This window comes from Spinacia oleracea, chromosome 5 (assembly GCF_020520425.1).
Source record: "Spinacia oleracea cultivar Varoflay chromosome 5, BTI_SOV_V1, whole genome shotgun sequence".
Taxonomy (NCBI): Eukaryota; Viridiplantae; Streptophyta; class Magnoliopsida; order Caryophyllales; family Amaranthaceae; genus Spinacia; species Spinacia oleracea.
In genome coordinates, this window is record NC_079491.1 from 99040323 (window position 1) to 99066124 (window position 25802).

Genomic DNA, 25802 nt, shown 5'->3' on the forward strand with positions numbered 1-25802 from the left:
AACGTATGCTCTTCAAATAAAAACACAACACCATTAAAAAACCCCATCAAAAACACAAAAACAAGCAAAATATCGACACAAACAAAATACCTGAAGTATCAGCCATGTCGTCTTCCCCTTCAGCAGATGATGAATTTGCTACCATCTCCTCAGTTAAATCCAACCTCTTTCGACGACGAACCAAGCGGTCCGTCTCCTCCTCTCCCTCCTCTTCTTCGTCCTCGACGTCGCCCGTTTGAGTTTCCTCCTACCCGTCTAAACGACCACCGTCGCGACTGAAAGACCTGTCCTCGGCAGAATATCCTGTCGTGCGAATCAACGCTCAACTCAGCCAGCGACGATGCCTTGACAACTGCAAAACAAAACCAAGTAAGGCGACGTTTAGTAAAACGACAAGAAACAAGAACAAGAACCACTATTACCTTCCGTCGTCCACCCTTCAACCAAAAAATGTCCTTTCTCTCCCAGAGAATCCTTGTTCACATAGACAAAACGACTTTGGCAACCCCTGTCGTTCACAGCTAAACCAACACCTAAATTCTTCTTCCCCTTCTTCGTAACCAGCGTATACCGACAACACTCCTTCAGCGTTAGGTCGTAAGAATACATCAAGTCAGCCAAGTCAAATGGCACTTGCCAATCTGAAGTAATCCCTTGCACCACCGCGAAAATCCGCCAGATCTGAGGCATTAACTAACCCGGACTCAAAATGGAAACCTCGATGAAAGACCTAGCTAGTGGCGTAAAAGGAAATTTAAAGCCAATTGTGAACGGATACTCGTACATGACTACATACCCCTCCGGGCAGTCGAGAGCTTCTTCATCCGCACCAGGAATCTTCACCTCCGCTGACGGAGGTAAGCCGGCAAGCTCAATAAACATAGCCGGATCCCCAACGGCTGAGTAAATCGGGTTAAGGGACTTAACCCGACTAGATCCCGACTCCCCTTTCCCTTTAGCCACAATTTACTTAGATCTAACCATCCTACTTATGAATTTCTACATGAAAATCAAAAGAAATGAGCGGACTTTACCTGAATTCGGGCGAACTCAGTGCAGAAACATATTTCTCTTTCTCCCTTTTTCTACTTTTCTCTCTCTTCTTTTTAGATCTGAATTTTTTTTCAAAAATTTGCTGTGTGAAGAACTTATTGCATGTCGAAGATTGGTATTTATTGCTTTAGAATTTCGAACGGTTTATTCCCACGATCTAGGCAGTTGTGGACGGTTTATTTTTCGAAATTGAAATTGTTTCTTTTGCTCCGTGTGACCCCGCAAATTCACAATTGGGGGCAAACTGTTATCCCACTTTTTGGACTAACGACATAACTGCTCTAACGTTTGATCATGTCGTGTCGACCAGGTATTGTCGTGCCACAGGTAACGTCGTGCCAAAGGAGCACGTCGAATATGATGTCAGACGACAGGGCATGGGCGACAGTGGACTGGCGACAAGGAACCAGCGACGACCGACAGGGAAGTAAGCAAAAATAGGTCAAAATCCAGGCCCAAAGCCCAAGACATGCATGCTGTGCCGTCACATAAGTGGAACGGGTCCAAAGAACCACCAAAGACCGCAGAAGTAGTTGAAGACCAGGGAGGATCATGGGCAACGCCAATGGAAAATACCTATCTTCTAGGGATTCTCCCAACTAATAGGGCCGTTGGAGCTCACGTATAAAAGGAGAAAGGCAGCGACATCAGAAGGACAAGTTAACTCAAGCATTCAAGCAATTATTATTCTCGTACTTTAAAGCGTTCTTTGTATTAGCTATTATTCATACGAAAAAGCATAAACAAGCATATACATTATTTAGGATACTTAGTGGATTGATAGCCTCATAGCTATCCGCGGTTTTTTACCTTATTCCTGGGTTTTCCGCGTCAACATCTCTCTGTGTCGTGTCTCCTTTATTTGCTTTCCATATTCATTACTTAGTTAGTGTCAACCCAAGCCAAGTGTCGCCCCTAGACGAAATTTGGCATAAACAGAATTGTATACATATACAAGGCCAGATTGGTAGCAAAAAGTTACATGCAAGTTCACGGCGTTGACTACGATGAAACCTCTTCTCCAGTCTCTATGCTTAAGTCTATTCGGATTATCCTTGCAATTTCCGCGTTTTATGACTATGAAATATGGCAAATGGATTTCAAAACTTCCTTCTTGAATGGTGTTCTTGAAGAGACTGTGTTTATGACACAGCCGGAGGGTTTTGTCGATCCAAAGAATCAAGGAAAGGTATGCAAGCTTAAGAGATCCACCTATGGATTGAAGCAGGCATCAAGGAGTTAGAATATACGATTTGATGAAGCAGTCAATGAATTTGGCTTCATCAAGAATCAGGACGAATCTTGTGTATACAAGAAATTCAGTGGGAGTAAATTTGTATTCCTAGTCTTGTATGTAGACGACATACTGCTTATTGGAAACAAGATTCCTATGCTGGAGTCTGTAAAGACTTGGTTTGGAAAGTGTTTCTCAATGAAAGACTTAGGAGAGGCACAATACATACTGGGCATCAAGATCTATAGGGATAGATCTAAGAGGATGATAGGACTAAGCCAGAGCACTTACATTGACAAAGTGATAGCTAGGTTCAGTATGATGGAAGCCAATAGAGGCCATCTACCCATGTCACATGGCGTATATCTAAGCAAGACTCAGTGTCCCAAGACATCTAATGAGCGTAGAAAGATGAGTGGAATTCCATACGCTTCGGCTATTGGATCCATCATGTATGTTATGATTTGTACAAGGCCGGATGTTTCGATCGCACTCAGTGCAACGAGCAGATACCAGTCAGACCCAGGTGAGGCGCATTGGATTGCTGCCAAGGATATCCTAAAGTATCTGAAAAGGACAAAGGATCGATTTCTGGTCTATGGTGGTACAAATGAGTTGATTGTTAAAGGCTATACGGACGCAAGCTTCCAAACCGACATAGATGATTTCATATCACAGTCTGGTTTTATGTTCTGCCTCATTGGCGGAGCAGTGAGCTGGAAAAGTGCTAAGCAAAGCACTATTGCGGATTCTACAACTGAAGCCGAGTACATAGATGCCTCAGAAGCATCAAAGGAAGTTGTTTAGATTCGGAAGTTCATCGAAGAACTTGGGGTTTTCCCCTCCATAGAAAGACCAATGGCTTTGTATTGCGATAATAGTGAAGCCATTGCCCATGCAAAGGAGCCTAGGAGCCACCAGAAGTCCAAGCACGTAGTGTCGATTTCACATAGTTCGAGAAATCGTTTAACGGAAAGAAATCGAGATTTACAAGAATGGAACAGACGACAACGTTGCGGATCCATTGACTAAACCGTTGCCACAAGTGAAGCACAACACACATGTAGCAACCATGGGAATCAAGCTTGTTGGAGAATGGCTTTGATTTTCTAAGTTCTGTTTTAGAACATCTGTTAGATCTGTGTATTAAACAATTGGTTTAACCATTTCATATTTATGAAATTCTTTATTTCATATTCATTTAATTTTGGTTTAGTGTTAAATGAAAAGTCCAAGTGATTCAAAACATTCAAATGGGATGTCAAGATGAATTCTTTGACAAATAAACACCCATAAGTGAACTTGAATATTGAAGTCACAAAGGATCCCTAATCCAGGTCATTCAAAGGTGGACGACCAATGACTAATGAAGATTAGATTGCAAGTTGATTTATAGTTCAGTTTCGTGAACTAGATGGACTGGATGTCAGAAATATTTTGCATAGATACTTATTGGATCTTGTATCGGATTGACCATGAGAACACTTTAAGAGATTAAAGTCATGTCATAAGTAGTTCTCATTAATGGTGATTAGAACCATTTCTCAAAACATGAGTAATTATGATTGCTCGTTTGAAGATTGTTCGCTTTGATGCTCGCTAAACGTCGCACCGTAAAAGGAGACTATAAAAGCAATTGTTGGGCGTACTATGAATCAAAGTGAGTATTCATAGATTGCAAGACTGGATTGTCCTCCTATCTTTGATAGGATATGGTGTTGTTGTGTTACAAGGCCTCTCGGAGAGTTAGGTACTGTGAAAATGCATGGCCGTGCTCAGAATGGTTAAGGCTTAACCTTCTGTAAAAGTTTAACAGTTGAACTCAGTAATTCGAGAAACACTTCTGGACCTAATAAGGATGGCTTGGATCTTACCTTACGTTCAGCAAGAAACAATAAGCAACAAAGGAATGTGAATGCACACTTGTCTGAATGACAAGTGGGAGACTGAAGGAAATATGTCCTTCACCCAATGTGTATTAGTCTAATACCAAGGTTCAAATTAATTACGAATAATTAATTCAGTGAGATCAAGTGATCGGAACATCTGGGTTGAGCAATGCTTCCGATCAGTGATTTCTAATCTATATTAGGCTCACAGCTTACTCTTGACTGAACCTATAAGGTCACACCATTGACATGTAACAGATCACTGGATTAAATGAATCGAAAATTCATTTAATAGCTTTTCGGGAATTAGTTCGGAAAAACATAAATATACGATATGACGTTGGATCAGAATCGTATATCGTATTGCGTATATTCGTAAGCTAGGCGAAACGAATAATCGTACAATACGACGGTGAATCGGCAAGTACTATACGATAAACAATCACCATAAGGCATTGGACGCTAATACGAGAAGGCAACGATGTCGGCCCGACGAGCCAAGCGCGCAAGGCCCATCAGGCGCAGCAGCGCGCCATCGCAAGGAGCAAGGCCCAAGGCCTGCGGCTGGGCGCGCGCGGGACAGCAGCAGCAGCAGCGCACAACAACGCGGCCCAAGGCCCAACAGCTGTGTGGCTGTGCGCGCGTGTGGGCTTACGAGGAGTTGGCCGACCTTGGCCTTTGTGCTTTGGCCGGTTGGTGGTATAACCGAAAGGTTACAACACCAAACCCTCCCTTATGTTTTTCTAACACACAATTCACAAAATACACTTTAACCTAGACACAGAGAAAACCCTAATTCTTTGTGTGCCTCCATCTAAAGTGTTCTTCCCAAAAGCAAACAATCTTGAGTGACTTCTAAGCCATCGATCACAAGATGGATCTGAACGTGTCGGTGAACCAAGTAGAGGAACGACATCTAGAGTTCTTGTTCGTGTTTGTGATTCGTTGAAACTAGGGAAAACACGCTACAAACGTAAGTATTGTTTGATCTGTACTTCATACATGCTTCCTAGCTGTGGGGTTATTCCGCTATCATGTTATGTATTTAACTGTTAACCCCTACAGGGAATACTAAGAGAAAATTCTTCCATTCGTCTGAGATTATATCTCGAAATAAGTATGTGCTAGCGGTGCTACCATTTATTTATTTATTTAATAAGCTCTAGTTCATTTTCCTGCGTCAGAACTTTACAAAGCCTAATTTGCAACCCAAAAATAGGAGTACTAAATGATCATCCCTAATAACATAACATAATCCGAAACTCCATTCTTTCTCAGTATCTTCCTTCAATCTCGCCTAAGAATTCTGCAACTTAAACAATTATATATAGAATTCTGCAATTAAATATTTTAATTCCCAAAAGTAACACCCACAAAAACCTTCACAAATTCATAGGCAAAACATACTCCGGCGAACAACTAATACTCGGAATAACCACCAATGCAATAGACCCGAAAATAATACGTGACACCATCGAGAAACCACTACATTTTCCATCAAGAATAATCGAGACCGAATTTGATAAGCAAAGAGATATTTAAATTTTAATTTTGTACTAAGCAGCATAACAAAATTAAATATTGTACTCAAATATCCAACTAACAAATTGATTTAAAAAATAGTCTGCCGAGGCGGATAGCAACGATAACATACAAGACAGCATGCTGAAGCAGGCAGAATTACAGACCAGCATATATTAGAGATGGTAATGCGATAAGTATTTACAGAAACTAAGAACAGTTAACATCATAGGGTATTAATTAATAAAAATATGGAAGTCATTAGATGATATGAGAGCACTTACAGTACTGAGAGTGAAGAGCAATGCTCAATAGAAGGAGGTATGATCTCCTCAATGAAGTTCTTTTCCAGTATCAACTCCTGTAGAGAAGTAGCTTTTCCAATTTCAGTAGGGATGCTCCCATTCAACTTGTTTTCGCTTAAATCAAGAACATTCATCGCTCTTAATTCTCCAACATTGCTTGGAATAGATCCTGTCAAAGTGTTCTTAGACAAATTCAAGAACTCCAAGCTACTGAAATTACCAACTGATGATGGAATTTCCCCGGAGTATGTGAGAAATCCAACACCTCAAGGCTTTGATGTAAGACTTTTTCAGCTGAGGTGAGTGAATCACCTAGGGTTCCACCTATTTTATTTTATGAGAGCAGGATTTCTTGCAAAGCCACCTTAAAAGTCCACTCAGGTATATCACCAGTTATTAGGGGCAGCCTGGCCAATCAAGGATGTGTCATAGATAACCCCATATTTAGGGGTTGCATGCTTTGTTTTCAAAGCTCTGAAAAGAGCCTTTTCTTCCCCAATAATTTGTATTGTGCTTCCAGGATGCTTTGCAAGTTTTATCAAGTTACCACCGTGAGCAATAAGACGAGCACCAACAAGCTCACCAACAACAACAATCAACTTTGGAGCAATTGTGTTCATTTTGCTTTCCAGATAATCATATCACTTCCAAAAGGACCCTAACTTCCTTAAACTACTTGTTTCCTGTCATTTGAATATATAAAGAATTTCCTTGAATAAAAGACGCATCTACGTCTTCTTAAACACGGCCAAGAAAAACAAAGTAGGACAATCAAGCATTCTTTATGAACAACAAAGGGTAGAAATTACTATCCTTACCATCCCTTACCATCTCTTCCTGCACGAATATCTTTCACCTTCTTGAACTTTGAGCATCTAAAACTTCGTCCTAAATCGAGCAACCGATAAGTAAATACCACTAGTAGAAAAACCATCAAAGGTGGCTAGTTAAAGGTGGCCCTTATTTAACAAGGACATCCTTTGACTGACAAAAATTTTGAAAAAAAAAACTGAACCCTCCTAATTCCTAGGGATTGAAGTTCATCCTTTGAGTTTTAATTTGAAATCTAGCTACTTCTCTCTACTTTCCATTTGTTGTTGGTGCTGCCCTTTGTTCTTGCTGCGCCCGCGCGCTACTCTTCATCTCCATCTTCTCTACTCTACCCACTCTTCACTTGCCTTCAATTCGCAGTTAAAAAATCTTACCAATCTCGCAATTATCTCCACTCTACCGGCGACGACCTCGACAAGAAGAACCACCATTGCGCAATTCTCTCTACTCGATCGACAATGACTTTAATTGAGTTCGATTTGGAGTTTTTCTTGGTATGAGCTTATTCAAATTTCTCTCCTCCAGTTCGGAATTTTTGGTTTGTTCGAAATTTGTGATTTTTGTTTGATATCTTTTTTTTGTTTTATGTGATTTTTTGTGCAAATTGTTATGCGAATTATTGCTCGATTTATCTACGACTTACAAAGGATTTTCCTAAAAATTACTTCGATTTATTATGCAATTTAAGATGCAAATTATTGTGCGTATGTGTGCTGAAATAGTCCTCGAATTTTGTTGTGAATATAATTTATAAATTGTACGAATTTAGTTTGCGATTTTGTTGCGAATGTTGTTTTTGAATTTGAATAGGAATTTCTAGGGTTTAAAGAGGGTTAATTGGGTTTTTTTGAGGATTTTGGTTGCTGTGATTGCTGATTTTTTTGATGGTTTAATTGGGTTTAATCGGGTTCATCGTATTGAAATGGGTTGTTCAATTGATACTTGATATGTCTTGTGTAGAATTCTTTTTAATGTTTTATATCTGATGGATATTGTTGGAACTGATTACTTCATCTACATTTGTTGAATTAGTATTCGTGACATAGATTCCAGTTGAATATAAAATTATACACTGTAATTGCTGAATAAACTTCTATCAGTTTGATGGTAATTTCTTACTAATTTCTACTTGTTTACACTGGTCAAGTGGATTATATTCTCTATCTATGGTATATACAATTGTTAAGACAATTTTTTAAATATGAATTTAAGCTCCATAATCCTTTAAGAATGGACGACATATTGTCAGGTAATCTGTTGTTGCTGACTTGCTGTTGTATTTTTTTTTTTTGATGATATTGCTGCTGTATTTTACTTGTTTAAGTTGATTTGGAAGAAAATGAGGTCATGTAGTTTTATGTTAGATGAAGAAAATGCTAATATTACAGCAACAATCAAAGGGGATTTATGTTTTTAATGCTTGTTCTATTGTTAGTATGGTATTTCAACAACAATGCGTTTTGTTGAAAATGTAGCAAAATAAAGCCACACGTGCAAGTCATTGGCCGAAAAAAAACACAGTCAACGCCTGAAACTTCCCTTAGGTTGTCTTTCGCAAAAGAAATTTACATTAAATTATAATTTTACAAAAATAATTATATAGGGTCATTTCTCGCAAAATCTAATATGTATATAAATGGGAGTTTTTTGAAGAGATTTTAGAGTGCCACATAGGATGGCCATGACATTAAGTGTAATTTAAAATAAATATTAAATAAAGATAAAAATAAAACTTTAGATAATTTATAACGGTTTACAAATATGATTAGGTCAACAAACAAGATAAAATTTGCAAATAAACAAAAAGATAACAAAATATATAAACAAAAAGATAGAACTTTGTAAATAATCGTTTTATTTTTTTATTTTTTTATATTTTTATGATCTATATATAAAACCAATGAATATTAATTATTGAATGTTACGTATAAATCGTATTTCCTACTTCTCCCAACTCTATGTTTGGTTCATTTTTTTTTTACATTTTTATGATCTATAAATCTTTTTTTTTTGTTTGGTTGATCCTTTTATATTTTATGTTCTGTTCAAAGTAAGTTGATTTAATATTACGTTTATTTTGTCCGTAGTTAATGGTCATGGTTCATTGTGTAGGGTATTGTGTTCGTTGATTTGGAGTCATGGCTAGAGACTCAAAGCGGAAGGTGATATTTGTCGTGCATCCAAAAGAATGTGTGTCCTACTGCAACCAATTATGCTCTTTTTTTTAACAAGTTTAAGTTTTAGTACTAATTTTTTTCTCATTCCTTATTAATTAATTATGTACATGATTATTCTCCATACAAGCAGGTTTAAATTCGTATGAAATTATCATATTTTAGGTCTACGTAGTATTTAGTATGATAATTCTCCATACAAGCAGGGTTTAAATTCGTAAGAAATTATCATACTCTAGGTAACTACGTAGTATTAAGTACTCCGTATGTGTAAATCTTTCAATTATTAAACAAATTTGAGTGTCCTTTAACATCAAGACTGTATGATAAATTTTATATTTATCTTTTGTATCAAAAAATTTATACTCCGTATCATCCAATTACAAAATTATAGGATAAAAGTTTCACAAAACGTATTTGTGGTTAAAAGTTTAACATCAAAAGATAAATATCCCCCATTTTGGTCTCCCCCTCTAAAAAAATAAATAAATAAATTCAAAGATTAACATAAAAAAAGCAAAAATATAAAGATAGAATTTTGTTGTAATATTTAATTAGAAGTCTAACTTAAGTCATCTATATCCTCTTATGCGGAGTACTTATTGTTATTAAATATATAAAAAGAAACAATCATTATCCTGTATTATTTGAATTTGTTATTTTCTAAATATAAACCTTATAACATTGGGTTTCAAATCAACCAATAAAAAAATCTGGACTGCATTAAGGATTTTTTTGCCATTTAACACCTTAAAAAAATCAACTTTTGTAATTAAACACCTTACTTAATTTAAATTATATTTAAACACCTTAAAAAATTACAAAATTTAGAATTCAACACCGGATAACGGTTTCCGTTAGAAAAAACGGAGGTGGGGCCCATTTGCATATTCATCCAACTTAGAGTTTAATCTAATCCTAGCTTCCACGATTCTTTTTATTTTTATTTTTTTCATTTCATTGTTTTCTTCCCCCTTGCTCACTACTCCCTCTTTATTTTCGTTATTTTCTCCCCCCTGCCCCTACTTCCTCCTTCACTCTACCCAGTCACAATATCTCAAAAAAAAATTGCCTAAAACTTTATGAAATTGCTAGAGGGACTAAATTTATGCAACTTGCAATCAATCAAGAGGAGAAACAGAATAATCAAGCTACAATCAGGTATAAATTAAGAGTATTTAGTTATCAGTTGCTTATGAATATTGATAATTTAAAATTGAAATTGAGGTGTTATTCATGAAAATGAAACGACATTTTCTGTATAATTCTTCCCGATTTATGATTTATAAGGCTTTAGTTGCTGAAATTCTATTGTATTTGGTGAAATAACCCCTAATTTGAATTAGTAAAAATTAGGGTTCATAAGAAAATTGAATTGGAGATTTTGTGAATGTTAGTTGTTTAGTCAAATTAAGCTTATTGAGTGGTAATTACCTTGATTATCACCAAATCGAATTGGAGATTTTGTGAATGTTAGTTGATTATCACCTATGAGAAGCAAGAGCAGTACAGGAGTAGTACAGGAGCAGGGGGAAGGGAAGAAATAAGAAGCGCGAAACTATCGTGGAAGATAGGTTAAAGTTGGATGAATATATCCAAGTGTGGGCCCCACCTCCGTTTTATCTAACGGAAACCGTTAACCGGTGTTGAATTCCAAATTTTATATTTTTTAAGGTGTTTAAATATAATTTAAATTAAGTAAGGTGTTTAATTACAAAAGTTGGATTTTTTAAGGTGTTAAATGGCAAAAAATCCCTGCAATAATAAAACAAAAAAAAGCAATAAATTAACCCGTGTAATGCACGGGCTTCAAATCTAGTTTGGATTTTAAAAAGGTCTTTTTTTTCGCTATATTATAAGCCCCTATTTACGACCAAAATCCTTGTACGATCGACAGGAGTCCCATTTTGTGGATCACTTCTGGCTCAACCAAAATATAACGACTTTATTTTCTTCCATGTTTCCTCCTGTAAGTACAAAAACAAAGAAATTGAAGAACCTTAATCAAAGCGGATTTGTTCGTTTAATTTATGCAATAATTCCGATACACCTCTCCAATGAACTGGGTTCGAACAATCTGACAAATATGAGAATAATCGCCCTTGCTTTAGGGCGTTCGGTCACTGCGGCATTTTATCGAACACTTGGTGTGCCTCTGAAAATGAGCAACATAGTAGCTGCATTTGCATATTGCACTCAAACAACCAGTGAGAAATCTGAACTGGGTTTGAAAAATTCAAGCTCTAATGGCGAAGAAGCACTAAAGATGTTATCTTTAAGAATAGAGAGGCTACCAAGAGGAGAATCTATTGGGTATGTGTTTCAGAGGTGGATGGGTAAAGGTTTTCCTATTCATAGGGGTGATATTTTCCATTCCATCAACCATTTGAGGAAGCTCAAATTGGATAGACGTGCTCTTGAGGTGTCTTTTCTCTCTCACTCCTGCTGATTCATCTCATGTTTAATTACTCCGTATTATTAACATTACATTTATTGGCAACTTTAAGAGTAATAAACTTAAAAACATTTGCAGAATCTGAACATCTTCCGTTGAACACTTTGCTATTTCTCTGCCACCAGATGCAATATATACTGTCTGCAAAGCACATCCCAAGTAGTTTCCCCCTACTTTGCTTCCTTCTGCAAGCCTTGGCTACTTTATGAACTTCCTCTGAATTACTCTAAACTGCTCTGTTAAACAGCAGTAAATGCAAAATCTTGGTTGATATGCTGGAAAAATAGCTATATTCAAAGAAAAGATGCTCTGTAGTCTCATTCTGCAGCCCACGCAAACCACATTTAGGGTCCACAAGTCTATCTTTTAGTTACAAGTCTACGCAATAGGGAAAGCCAAGTGATAAAGATACTTTTTGGCTAGCTCTGTTGTTACATATGACTCTCTTCCAACTGACATTCAAAGAAGGACCTCTCGTCTTCAAATACAACTTTTTAATTGAAAAAATCGCACCATAAGTGAATTGTTGCACATTACAATGATCCTGCAAAATTTCCCTACTGTCCAAGATCTTCAGCACCCGTGAAGTACCATTAGGAATGGGCGTACTCAATATATCTCTATCTTTAACATGACGCGTGCAATCATTTAATCCACATTTTATCTTTTTTTTTGAGAAACAGCCCAAAACATTTTGCAAATTGCAGCTCTTTTCCAAGTTGGCATATCCAAGAAGTTTCACCCACCAGCAGCCTTAGGTAGATACAAATGCTCCCAGGCAACCGAGGCATTCCTAGATGGATTCTGAAAACCTGTCTACAGAAAGGTCCTGCAATGTCTTTGAACCTCCTTCATAACCTTTTTTGGTATGAGTAAAAAATTGGGACCCATAAGATTGAATAACAAATAAAACCACTCTAATAAGCTGGACCCTTCCTGCATATGTAAGTTGTTGCAGTCCACGTCTTTTTTCTTGCCATATTTTCTCAATCAGAGGTTTACACTGATTATATGTTAGCTTCTTTAAAGCCAAAGGCACACCTATATGGCTATATACCTAAAAGGTAAATCTCCTTGATCTATATTTAGGTTAGCTTTAATGTTAGCACTCTCTTCTATAGATAACCCACATAGATAAAACTGCTTTTGTCCACATTTGCTTCTAACCCAGAAGCTTTAGAAAATTTCATAAACTCGGAAAACAAAAGATCAACATACATGTTATCGCCTCTAGCAAACATCAATAAATCGCCAGCAAGCATCATACGAGTCAATTTCACCTTTTCACATCTTGGGTGAAAAAGTTAAAGTTAGGATTATCACCTGAAGAACTCAAATTACCTTTAGAGGTACTCCTTCTGATGGCAAATAAGAAAGGGGATATGGGATCTCCTTGTCTTAGACCCTTTCCTAGCAGGGAAAGGCTTGCCGTAAATAAGAATGGAATAGGAAACTGATTGCACACATTCCATAATCCATCCCAAAAACTTTTATGTTATCCATGATATCAGGAATGAATATAGAAGATAATATTGGCCGTTTACTTTTGTTTTGTAATGATTCGTTTATGGGAGAAATACGTTGTTCAACTTGCCCAACAGAAGCCTATCCCTAGGATCATGATAGTGCATGCATTTTCACCGAGTTGTTGTGCTTGATTATTACTGCTAATTAGTCGAATTAGAAAGAAATTGTATAAGTAACTGCTTGCCGGCTGTGGTTGATGTGAGTTTTCTTATGTTTGACAGGTAATGGAGTGGGTGATTAGAGAGAAGCCATATAGGCCAAAGGAGTTAGATTATTCATATCTGCTGGAATTTACCATTAAACTTCACGGTATATCACATGGTGAGAGACTGTTCACTAATGTTCCTATCGAATTTCAAAACGATTTGTTGTACAACAATCTTGTAATTGCATGCTTGGATAAAGGAGTGGTCAGGATTTCATTAGAGTACATGAAGAAAATGAGAGAATTAGGACATCCTATCTCTCATTTGGTCTTTAACCGTCTCATAATTCTTCATTCCTCCCCTAGGCGTAGGAAAATGATCCCCAAAATTCTCGCCCAAATGAGGGCTGATAAGGTTGCCCGTCATGTCTCAACTTTTAACATTCTTTTGAAGATTGAAGCTAATGACCATAACATAGAAGGACTGATGAAAGTTTTTGGGGATATGAAGCGGGCAAACGTCGAACCAAATGAAGTTACATACTGCATTGTAGCGACTGCACATGCAGTTGCAAAGCTGTATTGTGGATGTGAGACATATGTGGAGGCTATTGAGAAGTCGAAAACAGGAAATAATTGGTCAACGTTTGATGTTCTCTTCATTTTGTATGGATACTTAGGAAAGACAAAGGAGGTAGATCGAATTTTGAGCATTGTGAAAGGTTTCCCTCATGTTAGGTCAAAGAGCTATTTGCTGGCAATTGAGGCATTTGGTAGAATGGGACAGCTGAATCGTGCTCAGCAACTTTGGGAAGAATGTAAGCCCAAGGAGGGTATGAAATCAACTGAACATTATAACTCCATGGTATCTGTTTATAGCAGTAATGGATTTATTGATAAGGTTTCGGGTCTTTTTAAAGAGATGAATATGAATGGAAGCAAACCTAACGCCATAACGTATAGACATCTTTCTTTGGGTTGCTTAAAAGCTGGATTGAGCAAGGAAGCATTGAGGACCATAGAAATGGGGTCAAAGCAAATCACAAGCAGCAAGGTAAAAAAATCAACCCCATGGTTGGAGACTACCTTGTCCATTCTTGAGATGTTTGCAGAGAACGGGGATGTAGAAATTGCAGAGAATCTGTTCGAAGAACTTAAGCAAGCAAATTATACTAGATATGCATTTGCGTACAATAGTTTAATAAAATCTTATGTTCGGGCCAAGGTTTATAATCCGAACCTTTTAAGGAGAATGATTCTCGGAGGGGCTAGGCCAGATGTTGAGACATACAGCTTGATTAAGCTTGTTCAACAATTTAGGACTTGAGTGGAAAATATCTGCATTTCACCCCCAAACTAATTTTAAGTTGTAAGTTGAATTACTTTGTTTCTTTTTATCCTAATTCATGCTTGATAAATTTATTATTCTTTGCATTTGAATGATGGATGTGGTATAAATATCAATGTATACCCTGTTTGAAAGACGAACATACAGGTGTACCCAATTGTAATTTTGGACTTGGTAACTTAGAAGTGGAGACCGGCTGCTTACAACTTGTGCAACTCCCATTTTCAAGTTTTTTGTGCCAAAGGTTCTCCACTCCATTGCGCATGCTAATGCTCCCCTCTATATCACTCCATGAGTGAAGTAATCAGTAATGGCGTGGATGTATTACCTCTTGTCACTTCTGACAAGCCCTTCCTTTATGAATGAACAAGAATAGCTCATCCGTTCATTCTTTTAGGGGATTACTATTTACCGCCCCATATTACTCAAAGCCGCCCCATTCATTTACCCATATACCCTCCTTTATTTACCCCCCTCATTCAACAATTACCATCCTGATTTACCCTTTTACCTTCCCACCCCAATTTTGACCACCACCACCGGCCACCATCGGAGACCACCTTCGCCGGCCACTGCCTGCCAACACCGCCACCATCAATGGTTGAGTCTTCGCAAGAGGTAATATTTTGTTTTTTGTCCGGAATACTTTTAGGAACTTATGCATTTTTAGCTTGCACCATGGTACAGGCTCATGAATTTTAATCTTGAACCATGGTATGGGCTTATGAGTTTTTAGCTTCGACCATGGTATTGACTTATGCAGTTTGAGCTTGTACCGTGGAAGAAGCTAAAAATTCATAAGCCCATACCATGGTACAAGATAAATATTCATAAGTCTATATTATTTAAGATTTTTATTTGTTGTTGCATTTTATTTATTGTAATCGGGAAAAAAAAATAGAGACTTGTGAATTTTTAGCTCCGACCATGGGACGGGCATATGAATTTTAAGCTCGTACCATGGAAGGAGCTGGCATGCTTGCAGAATTTCATGAAAGACGTGAATGACCATCTTTCTAGCATGGCTAATGTTTGGTCTCGGGCTGATGAGCGTGAGCAAGATATAGCAGATAAGTGTAATAAAGTCTTGGATGAACTACTACAACTAGATGGCTATTCCCAGCTGAGGTTTTTGAGGCAGCAAATATTCTGACCGCGCAACTAACCCATCATGGTTGTTCTTAACTATCTTATTGGAGAGGTCCCTATGTATTTCTATAACCCATCATGTACATCTATACTCCCTCCATTTGATATTAACTCTCACTTTTGACTATTTCATGTCACTATGAAAGCATCCTAGCTGGTAGTGTCTGATAGTGATATGGAAACTGATAAAAGTTGCTGGAAGAAATAGTGTAAAATGTTGTAGGGTTATTGTTGCTGGTGAAACAGAAGCTGGTTTAGGCAGTGTCATTTAGGAGGCACCTGATATGAATTGCGGATTTGATTGGATTGACCATTGAGTTGGTTTGTCCAGAGTTCTAGGTTATCCTCCTGTAAGGCCACATAAGGTTTCCTGACTATTGATGTAAGGATTACATTGCCTTGCATAGTTTTTCTACTGTTGTTTTTGTTCTGTTTTGTTTTATCGATGTTGATTTTGTGTTGATCCTTTCCATTGGTGTTGTGAGTCTTGTTACACAGATGTCTGTTGTTAGTTAGTACATGTTGTGTAATTTTTCTGTAACTTTGAACTTCTATGTGAACCCACTAATACACGTTATAATTTATTATCCTACATTCTTAATGTTTATATAAGAATCTAGTAAACGATATCTTAAACCAACATCATACAGCCCATCCGGCCCGGGACCATAATTGGGATTTTATACCCTAACACAAGACTCATAGTAAAAAAAGTAGATGTCTATATATATATTGGATGTATGTCACATTAAAAGTGTAATTTAAATTAGTAAATTCATGAATTAGGTAAAGTGTACGTCTTGTATACATGCCAAGACTAGTGTTCTCCTGTACTTGTAAACACCGTGAAGACCGTAATACTCAAGACCAACGCGACTCAGTGCTGACAGAGATGCGTGAAAGGGCGAGTACAGTTGACAACTAGACTTTATGATAGGCCAGGTGGCTCAAGATTCTTGGATTAATATTTTCTTATGATAGCCTCCGTATAAATTAAGTGTAAATGTTCATCATTCTGGATAACCTTTAAACTGCATTTCTCTTAAGTAAATCTCTCTTCTTGTTGTTTGTAACCTGCAATCTCTGAGAAAGAAGATGTCCCAAACAAACAGTGGATTTGGCAAGTCTGCCAGTTTAAATCATCTAGGTTTTGACCTTCCTGATGTCTGGCCTTCTGCAACCTCTCCTCAACCTTCCACTAACACCTCAATGTAATTTCATTTTCCCTTCCTTTTTTTTGATTTTGACTTTATAATGGCCAGTTTCCTACATTGAATCCTAATATTTTGTTATCTTCCCTTTGACATTCTTTTGTTCTGTGATTGGGGGTTAAGCTATCATGGGCCTGTTTGGCATGTTGAATCTGAATTTTCTTTTTGTTGGTACGCCAATTAATGCTTGAATTGGTGGAATTTGAATCCATTGGAAGCATTGTTTCTATGATGATTTTCTTAACTCATTTTGTTTTGTTCATGAATCAATCAATCTCCAACAAGTACTAATAGGAAGTATGAAGTGTGTAAATTATGTTTTTTGAAACAGCTGATGGGGCGAGTGCTGAAATCATTGATGGGAAGTCTATTGCTTCTATAATTAAGTCACAAATTGCTGACGATGTTAAGAGGATGAAGGATACTATTGGGAAACAACCTTGTTTGGCAATTGTTTTGGTTGGTGAAAGAGATGATTCTCACTCTTTTATCCATATCAAGGTGAAAGCTTGTGATGAAGTTGGAATTTCTTCTTCTGTGGTTGAGCTGCGTGCAGATTGTACTGAGGATGAAGCCCTTGAGGCTGTTTCAAATCTAAACAAAGATCCATCAGTTCATGGTGTTATTGTGCAACTTCCCCTTCCACAAGTAACTTTTTATTGTATTAATCCTTTTAAGTTTTCCTGGTTTAGTGGGACGTACATGATTTTCTCAGCATTTGTACGAGAAGAAAATGATGGATGTTATTGATCCCGAAAAGGACGTAGATGGTTTTCATCCTTTGAATGTGGGATGTCTTGCAATGAAGGGGAGGGAACCTTTATTTGTTCCATGTGCAGCCAAAAGTTGTATTGATGTATTGTTGAGGTCTGGTATTGAAATTCTGGGAAAGAATGAAATTGTGATTGGACGAAGCAAAATTGTTGGACTGCCTGTTTCATTGTTGCTGCAGGTACTTATCGCATATCACTTGTCTATTTTATGTGGAGAAGTTAATTTTTACTTGGTCATTATTTTTTATTTTTTTGCATTTTGTCTGGAAGAGGCACCAAGCTACTGTTAGTGTTGTGCATTCATTCACCAAGAAGCCACAAGAAATAACCCTAGAGGCAGATATAATCATTACAGATGTAGGTGTGCCAAACATGGTCCGAGGCAATGGGTTAAAACCGGGTGCAGTGGTTATAGATGCAGGAACCAATGCAGTTAAGGTAATAATTGTGAACATTTTGTGTCCCATCACTAGTAGAAAAAACCCTTATTGCAGCGGGCTTTTAGACCCCTGTTGCAGCGTACATCGTATGCTGCAACTGGGGGGCCTGCAACAAGTCTGAACTTGTTGCAGCGTACAAGTTCGCTGCAAAAAGTGATTTGTTGCAGCGGGCTTTTAGATGTACGCTGCAACAAGTGCCAAAAAATTGGCAAAAATTTGGACTTGTTGCAGCGTACATATATATGTACGCTGCAAAAGACTCAACTTTTTGCAGCGTACATTTATTTGTACGCTGCAACAAGTCTAAATTTTTGCGAAATTTTTTTCCCTTGTTGCAGCGTACAATATATATGTACGCTGCAACAAAGCACTTTTGGCGGGAAAATTCTAATTTTGTTTAGGGATACCTAGAGTGTCTTGCACCAAATATAGAAACCTGTCAAAACAATAATAGAATAACGCAACCTGTATAACAAATATAAAAACAACAACTGGAGTTTTGTATACTATATATCCCAAAACCAAATTAAGTGCACATATTACATTTAAATATATGTTCCAATTTCAACATAAACATACATTTTAATATAAAATTTATTCTATAACAACTAAACCAACTCGATCAAGCGCGCTAAAGCCAATAATAAATACTTGCTGGTAAAAAACTTGGCCCATTGCTCACGAACCACATCAAATTCCTCGCATAAGGCGCAATCCTCGGAGTGTAGACCTTTACAAAAACAGAAATTTAAATTAAACATTAGATTAAATACAAATTAAATATCACATTTTAACATTCAAGAAACTAATGACAATGTCCTAATAGTCTAAAATGAGTCCTTAGGTTCTTTAGTTCAAAGTTAGGAGCGAAAATGTCATTTTAGCCTAAATATGACCTATAATGACCCAATGAGCCTATAGGTGCATAAATAGATTGGAACGAGTCTTAGATCGTTAAAATTATGCATATTAAACATGTAATAAGTTTTAAATGAGTCCTTAGGTTCTTTATTTTAAAGTTGGGAGCGAAAATGCCTTATTTTAGCCTAGATATGACCTATAACGATCAAACAAGCATTAAATGGGTATAAGTAGATTAGAATAAGTCCTAGAAACTCAAAACTAAGCTTATTAATCATATAATAATTTAAAAATGAGTCCTTAGGTTCTTAAGTTCAAAGTTGGGAGCGAAAATGTCATTTTAGCCTAAATATGACCTAAAACGACACAATGAGCCTTAAATGGGCATAAATGGATTGGAATGAGTCCTAGAAAGTTAAAACTAGAATATAAAACATTTAGTAGGTTTTAAATGAGTCCTTAGGTTCTTTAGTTCATAGTTGGGAGCGAAAATGTCATTTTAGCCTAAATATGACCTACAACGACCTAATGAGCCTTAAAGGTGCATAAATAGATTGGAACGAGTCTTATAAAGTTAAAATTATGCATATTAAACATGTATTAAGTTTAAAATGAGTGCTTAGGTTCTTTATTTTAAAGTTGGGAGCGAAAATGCCTTATTTTAGCCTAGATATGACCTATAACGATCAAACAAACATTAAATGGGTATAAGTAGATTAGAATAAGTCCTAGAAACTCAAAACTAAGCTTATTAATCATATAATAATTTAAAAATGAGTCCTTAGGTTCTTAAGTTCAAAGTTGGGAGCGAAAATGTCATTTTAACCTAAATATGACCTAAAACGACACAATGAGCCTTAAATGGGCATAAATGGATTGGAATGAGTCTTAGAAAGTTAAAACTAGAATATAAAACATTTAGTAGGTTTTAAATGAGTACTTAGGTTCTTTAGTTCATAGTTGGGAGCGAAAATGTCATTTTAGCCTAAATATGACCTACAACGACCTAATGAGCCTTAAAGGTGCATAAATAGATTGGAACGAGTCTTATAAAGTTAAAATTATGCATATTAAACATGTATTAAGTTTAAAATGAGTGCTTAGGTTCTTTATTTTAAAGTTGGGAGCGAAAATGCCTTATTTTAGCCTAGATATGACCTATAACGATCAAACAAGCATTAAATGGGTATAAGTAGATTAGAATAAGTCCTAGAAACTCAAAACTAAGCTTATTAATCATATAATAATTTAAAAATGAGTCCTTAGGTTCTTAAGTTCAAAGTTGGGAGCGAAAATGTCATTTTAACCTAAATATGACCTAAAACGACACAATGAGCCTTAAATGGGCATAAATGGATTGGAATGAGTCCTAGAAAGTTAAAACTAGGATATAAAACATTTAGTAGGTTTAAAATGAGTCCTTAGGTTCTTTAGTTCATAGTTGGGAGCGAAAATGTCATTTTAGCCTAAATATGACCTACAACGACCTAATGAGCCTTAAAGGTGCATAAATAGATTGGAACGAGTCTTATAAAGTTAAAATTATGCATATTAAACATGTATTAAGTTTAAAATGAGTGCTTAGGTTCTTTATTTTAAAGTTAGGAGCGAAAATGCCTCATTTTAGCCTAAATATGACCTATAACGATCAAACAAGCATTAAATGTGCATAAATAGATTAGAATAAGTCTTAGAAACTTAAAACTAAGCATATTAATCATATAATAAGTTTAAAATGAGTCATTAGGTTCTTAAGTTCAAAGTTGGGAGCGAAAATGGCACTTTAGCCTAAATATGACCTACAACGACCTAATGAGCCTTAAAGGTGCATAAATAGATTGGAACGAGTCTTATAAAGTTAAAATTATGCATATTAAACATGTATTAAGTTTAAAATGAGTGCTTAGGTTCTTTATTTTAAAGTTGGGAGCGAAAATGCCTCATTTTAGCCTAAATATGACCTATAACGATAAAACAAACATTAAATGTGCATAAATAGATTAAAATAAGTCTTAGAAACTTAAAACTAAGCATATTTATCATATAATAAGTTTAAAATGAGTCATTAGGTTCTTAAGTTCAAAGTTGGGAGCGAAAATGTCATTTTAGCCTAAATATGATCTATAACGACACAATGAGCCTTAAATGTGCATAAATGGATTGGAATGAGTCCTAGAAAGTTAAAAATAAGCATATAAAACATTTAGTAAGTTTAAAATGAGTCCTTACGTTCTTTGGTTCATAGTTGGGAGCGAAAATGTCATTTTAGCCTAAATATGTCCTATAACGACCAAACAAGCCTTACATGTGTATAAGTAGTTAGAATAAGTCTTAGAAACTTAAAACTAAGCATATTAAACATCTAATAAGTTTAAAATAAGTCCTTAGGTTCTTTATTTTAAAGTTGGGAGCGAAAATACCTTATTTTATCCTAAATATGACCTACAACGATAAAACAAGCATTAAATGTGCATAAATAGATTATAATAAGTCTAAGAAACTTAAAACTAAGCATATTTATCATATAATAAGTTTAAAATGAGCTATTAGGTTCTTAAGTTCAAAGTTGGGAGCGAAAATGTCATTTTAGCCTGGGGTTGGATAATTTTAAACACATACTAATTCCAAAATATGCTAAACCAAATAGATTGGATTAAGTCTTGGAAAGTTGAAACTAATCATATGAATCATGTATTTAAGTTTGACATGAGTTTTTAGGTTCGTTAGTTCAAAGTTGGGAACGAAAGTGACATTTTAGCCTATATATGACCTATAACGGCAAAAGAAGTCTCGAATGTGCAGAGATAGATTGGAACGAGTGTTGGAAATTTAAAACTAATCATATTAATCATGTAATAAGTTTGAAATGAATCCTTAGGTTATCTAGTTATGAATTGGGAGCGAAAATGACTTATTTTAGCCTAACTATGACCTATAACGACCAAAGTCTCAAATGTGCATACATAGATTAGAATGAGTTTTATAAAGTTAATACTATGCATATTAATCATGTAATAAGAATAAAATGAGTCATTAGGTTCGTTAGTTCAAAGTTGGGAGCGAAAAATGTCATTTTAGCCTAATTATGACCTATAATGGCCACACAAGTCTCAAATGTGCATAAATAGATTGGATTGAGTCTTGGAAAGTTAAAGCTAATCATATAAATCATATAGTAAGTTTGAAATGAGTTCTTAGGTTCATTAGTTCAAAGTTGGGAGCGAAAATGTCATTTTAGCCTAAATATGACCTATATAGTCAAACAAGTCTCAAATGTACATAAATAGATTGGATTGAGTCTTGGAAAGTTACAACTAATCATATGCCTATTTCCACCCAAATCCAAGAACAACCTATGCCTATTTCCAAAAAAGAAAAAGGGAGGGAAAGAAAAAGAAAGATAATACAAGAGCATGTTAAAGACCAAAAAATAAAAACAAGTAGAAACTTAGCCGATTTTCATATTAGCTTTATGACTTATTTTTTCCCCACATGGAATCCTTCTTCAGCTAATTCCATTAATTAATTAAATGAGAAAACAAATTAAATAATTAACCAACACCAAAGTACATGCAAGAAACAAAATTAGATGTCTTACTTTTTTCCTCAACCGGCTTTTCCTTGCTGCCTCACGGTTCTGAGCAAGCCTTCGTAGAGTCTATAATAATAAATCTTTAAAGATGTTACAAAAATGAAGCTACAAGATGTCAAATAGCATGAAAAGAGAAGAGTGAACAACTTCTAACCTTATGATCAGTCTACTTCGATCTGTCACTCGAATGATAATGACATTGCTTCTGCCCCCACCGTCTCTGAGCTTCCATCGTCACGAAATACAACCAGGCCTTTATTGAGTTTGTCGTCCCAAGATTCAAGTTCAGCCTCTCTCCAAATGCTAGCTCCATTCCCTGAAACTGCCAAAATGCTAGCTCCTACAAATGGCTGCCCCCAACTAGGTGACACATACTTCTTCAGGGAAGACAGGGACATTAGTGTTCCTGTAGCAGATAACAATACAATATTTAGGTAAGATAACAGCTGGAATTACCAAAATGGCCTGCAATATATATATATGGGGATTTTGAACTACATATTGGAAATCTACAAGTAAAGAATCTGGAAACAGATGCAGAGATTGTACTTTTATATCACAAAAGAAGATTAGTACGTAAACCTGGAAAATCTAGATTGGTCAAATAGACAAAACAAATCACTGATGACTGAAATAAGACACTAAAACAAGAATAAACAGAGGTTTACATTATTATCTTGGTCGATTATACGAAATGCTTTCATTAATTCTTCCTTAGTGTCTCTTTCTCCGATTTTAGCAGTCATCATGTGACAAAATTCATCGAAATCAATGGCACCACTTCCATCCTTGTCAACATCCGCAATCATTTGATTGATTTGCTGAAATAACACAAAAAGTCAAGCACAGTAGCTGTTATAACAAACCGCAGTCCCCTTAATCAATTACCTTTCCCTTCCTTTATTGCAACCAGAGCAAAAATGGTGAGTAAATATAATCTATAAAAAGGATACCTTAAATGTGCAAAAGCCAGAAGGATGAAAATCATTAGAAAACTCAATAATCAAAAGTTCGAAACCATAATTTTGAACAATTAAAGACAATTAATCAAGTCCAACAACGGATTTTTACAAGAATTGGACCACCTAAGCAATGATCAATTTCCAACAATTCAACCAAATCAACATGCAAAGCACTCAATTTTTTTATTTGCAAATTGCAATGTGTCATATCTCACCATTTGTTCCAGCAATGCACCACTAGATTCTCTCTCCAATTTGAAGCAATAAACCATTTCACCCATTTTCCCCAAATGTACTTTCCCAATTTAATCCGATCTTTAAAATCGGGATTGTCTGGAACAAACCCTAATTTCAATTCAATCCAATATTAAGCTATTTCACCAAATTAACAAAACCCAGAAAATCAAATCAACTACTAACAGACTGCTAACCCAATTAATCCTAAAATAGATCAAAACCCAAAATCAGAACAATTGATTATAACATCTAAATCCGACCAACTTCAGCAATCAAAATACCCACAAATTTCTAGCTGAAATTAATGTAAAATGGCGTATAAGCACGAGAAAACAAGACCCACAAAATTTCAGATAAAATTAAATGAAAATAAAGAGAACCCAGAAACATACTGTTGGGCTTCTTGCCACCGGAGCAAGGCGGACAAAACCAGGAGCCTTTAGGAACAGCAGCCAGAATAGGCTTAAGACAATATAAATGGTAGCCTCGATCGCAACCGTCGCAGAGCAATAAATCAGGAGCATTCTTCCCAGATCCACACTCCTCACCCAATTTCAACAATTACTTGCAAAAAACCCAAAAAAACCACGAATTAGAGAGAGAAAGAGAGCAGATGAAGAAGAAGAAGAATGAGGAGGTGAGAGAGTACGCAGGGAAAGCTGAGGGAAGAAGAGGGAGTACTGAGCGTGGAAATGGTCCTTAGGTTTGAGATGAAATGTTTTTCTTAATTAGCTTTGCAGCGAAAAAATTTTATTGCAGGGGGCTTTTATCTGTACGCTGCAAAATAAATGGGCTATTGCAGGGGGCTTTTACTTTGTACGCTGCAAAAAACTCTCTTGCTGCGGGCAATTAATTTGTACGCTGCAACAACCCTTTATAAAGTTTGACCCGCGTTGACCTACTGGTTGTTGAAGCGTATTATTACATGTACGCTGCAACAAGGGGGTTGCAACAGGGGTTTTTTCTACTAGTGCATTCAAACAAAGTGTTGCCTTGTAGTTTATCAGTTTATCAATAATAGCAGTCTTTATATGCGAAAGGCATATATATATATATATATATATATATATATATATATATATATATATATATATATATATATATATATATACATGTGATAATTGATATTTGATATTTGATATTTGATTACATTAATTGTGTACTGCACTGATAATTCTGGCATGCAGGAGCCAAGTAAGGAACATGGATTCCACTTAAGTGGTGATGTATGCTTTGAAGAAGCTGTAAGAGTGGCATCTGTAATTACTCATTTCCGGGTGGATTGGGACCTGTAACAATCTCTATGCTGCTCTCCAATACTCTGGATTCTGTTAAGCGCGCATATGGATTTGTCTAAGTATGTTTCCCTCCTATGACCTCTGCAACTTTCATCATTATCATTATCATTACCCCATTGTCTCAAAGAGGCTCCCGCGAGAAGCGGGATAAGGGGGGGTCGGACGTAGGCAATCTCACCCCTGCAATTGCAGAGAGGTTGTTTCCAATTGACCCAAAAGCAATAACGGGACGACCATCTTCTACTTCATGGAAAGGAAGCGAAGAGGTTTTAAGAGCCATTTTCATTTAGTCCATTACATTCCAAAACCAAAAGAACAAATGAACCTTTGGCTCCATTGGAAATGGACATATGACATATGCAACTTTCTGTTATGTAATTCATTTTATGGTTGTTGTTGCTTGCTATTGAAAGACTAAGGTTTCTGTTTTTATGTGAAAGCCCCGATTGCACGAATGATGTTTATTTGCTCCATCTAAATAAACATTGTTATATACGGAGTATACTTCAATGTGTTGAATGATTGTAGGGATCTTCGCCTTATCTATTGGGAAGTGAGGTTCGTTTTCTCTAACAAGCTTGCTGATGAGGTGGATGGTTGACAAGTGCAAAATCTTTGACTTGTATATTATACACGCAATCTAACTATAGCCTACAGTAGGATTATATTTATTCCCCAGCAGGCCATATAGCTGTTGTAACTTGAAGCAAAATTATCCTACATAATTTGTATTGCAAAAACCTTGGCTTAATGTGGACCTCTTTTTCCACCAAATCAACGCGGTTAAGGCCTAATTA

General features: G+C 36.2%; 2 protein-coding genes, 1 long non-coding RNA gene and 1 pseudogene across 3 annotated transcripts; 2 read left to right on the top strand and 2 right to left on the bottom strand.

Annotated features, from left to right (window-relative positions):
• Nucleotides 1-693: 693 nt before the first annotated feature.
• LOC130461729 (uncharacterized) lies at nt 694-6622 on the bottom strand. Its single transcript, XM_056829912.1, has 4 exons — nt 6393-6622; nt 5982-6212; nt 5831-5841; nt 694-953 (listed from the first exon to the last, which is right to left on the bottom strand). Exons 1-4 carry the CDS (start codon nt 6620-6622, stop codon nt 694-696), a joined length of 732 nt encoding a protein of 243 aa, XP_056685890.1.
• A 4471-nt stretch (nt 6623-11093) lies between these two features.
• On the top strand, nt 11094-14461 carry LOC110798012 (pentatricopeptide repeat-containing protein At1g07590, mitochondrial-like). The gene is made up of 2 exons (XM_022003139.2): nt 11094-11429; nt 13211-14461. The coding sequence occupies exons 1-2, from the start codon at nt 11094-11096 to the stop codon at nt 14459-14461; spliced, it is 1587 nt and encodes a 528-aa protein (XP_021858831.2).
• Nucleotides 14462-17039: 2578 nt separating this feature from the next.
• On the top strand, nt 17040-25342 carry LOC110798010 (bifunctional protein FolD 4, chloroplastic-like; annotated as a pseudogene).
• LOC130460706 (uncharacterized) lies at nt 18535-24426 on the bottom strand. The gene is made up of 5 exons (XR_008920771.1): nt 24100-24426; nt 23177-23329; nt 22663-22914; nt 22515-22574; nt 18535-18785 (listed from the first exon to the last, which is right to left on the bottom strand). It is a non-coding gene; the product is annotated as an uncharacterized lncRNA (long non-coding RNA).
• Nucleotides 25343-25802: the final 460 nt, after the last annotated feature.

Coding starts and splice junctions, on each gene's coding strand:
- LOC130461729 (XM_056829912.1), bottom strand. CDS start 6,622: ATGAACACAATTGCTCCAAAGTTGATTGTTGTTGTTGGTGAGCTTGTT. Junction 6,213..6,392: donor CAGGCTGCCCCTAATAACTG/GTGATATACCTG, acceptor TGGTAATTTCAG/TAGCTTGGAGTTCTTGAATT.
- LOC110798012 (XM_022003139.2), top strand. CDS start 11,094: ATGAGAATAATCGCCCTTGCTTTAGGGCGTTCGGTCACTGCGGCATTT. Junction 11,430..13,210: donor TGGATAGACGTGCTCTTGAG/GTGTCTTTTCTC, acceptor TATGTTTGACAG/GTAATGGAGTGGGTGATTAG.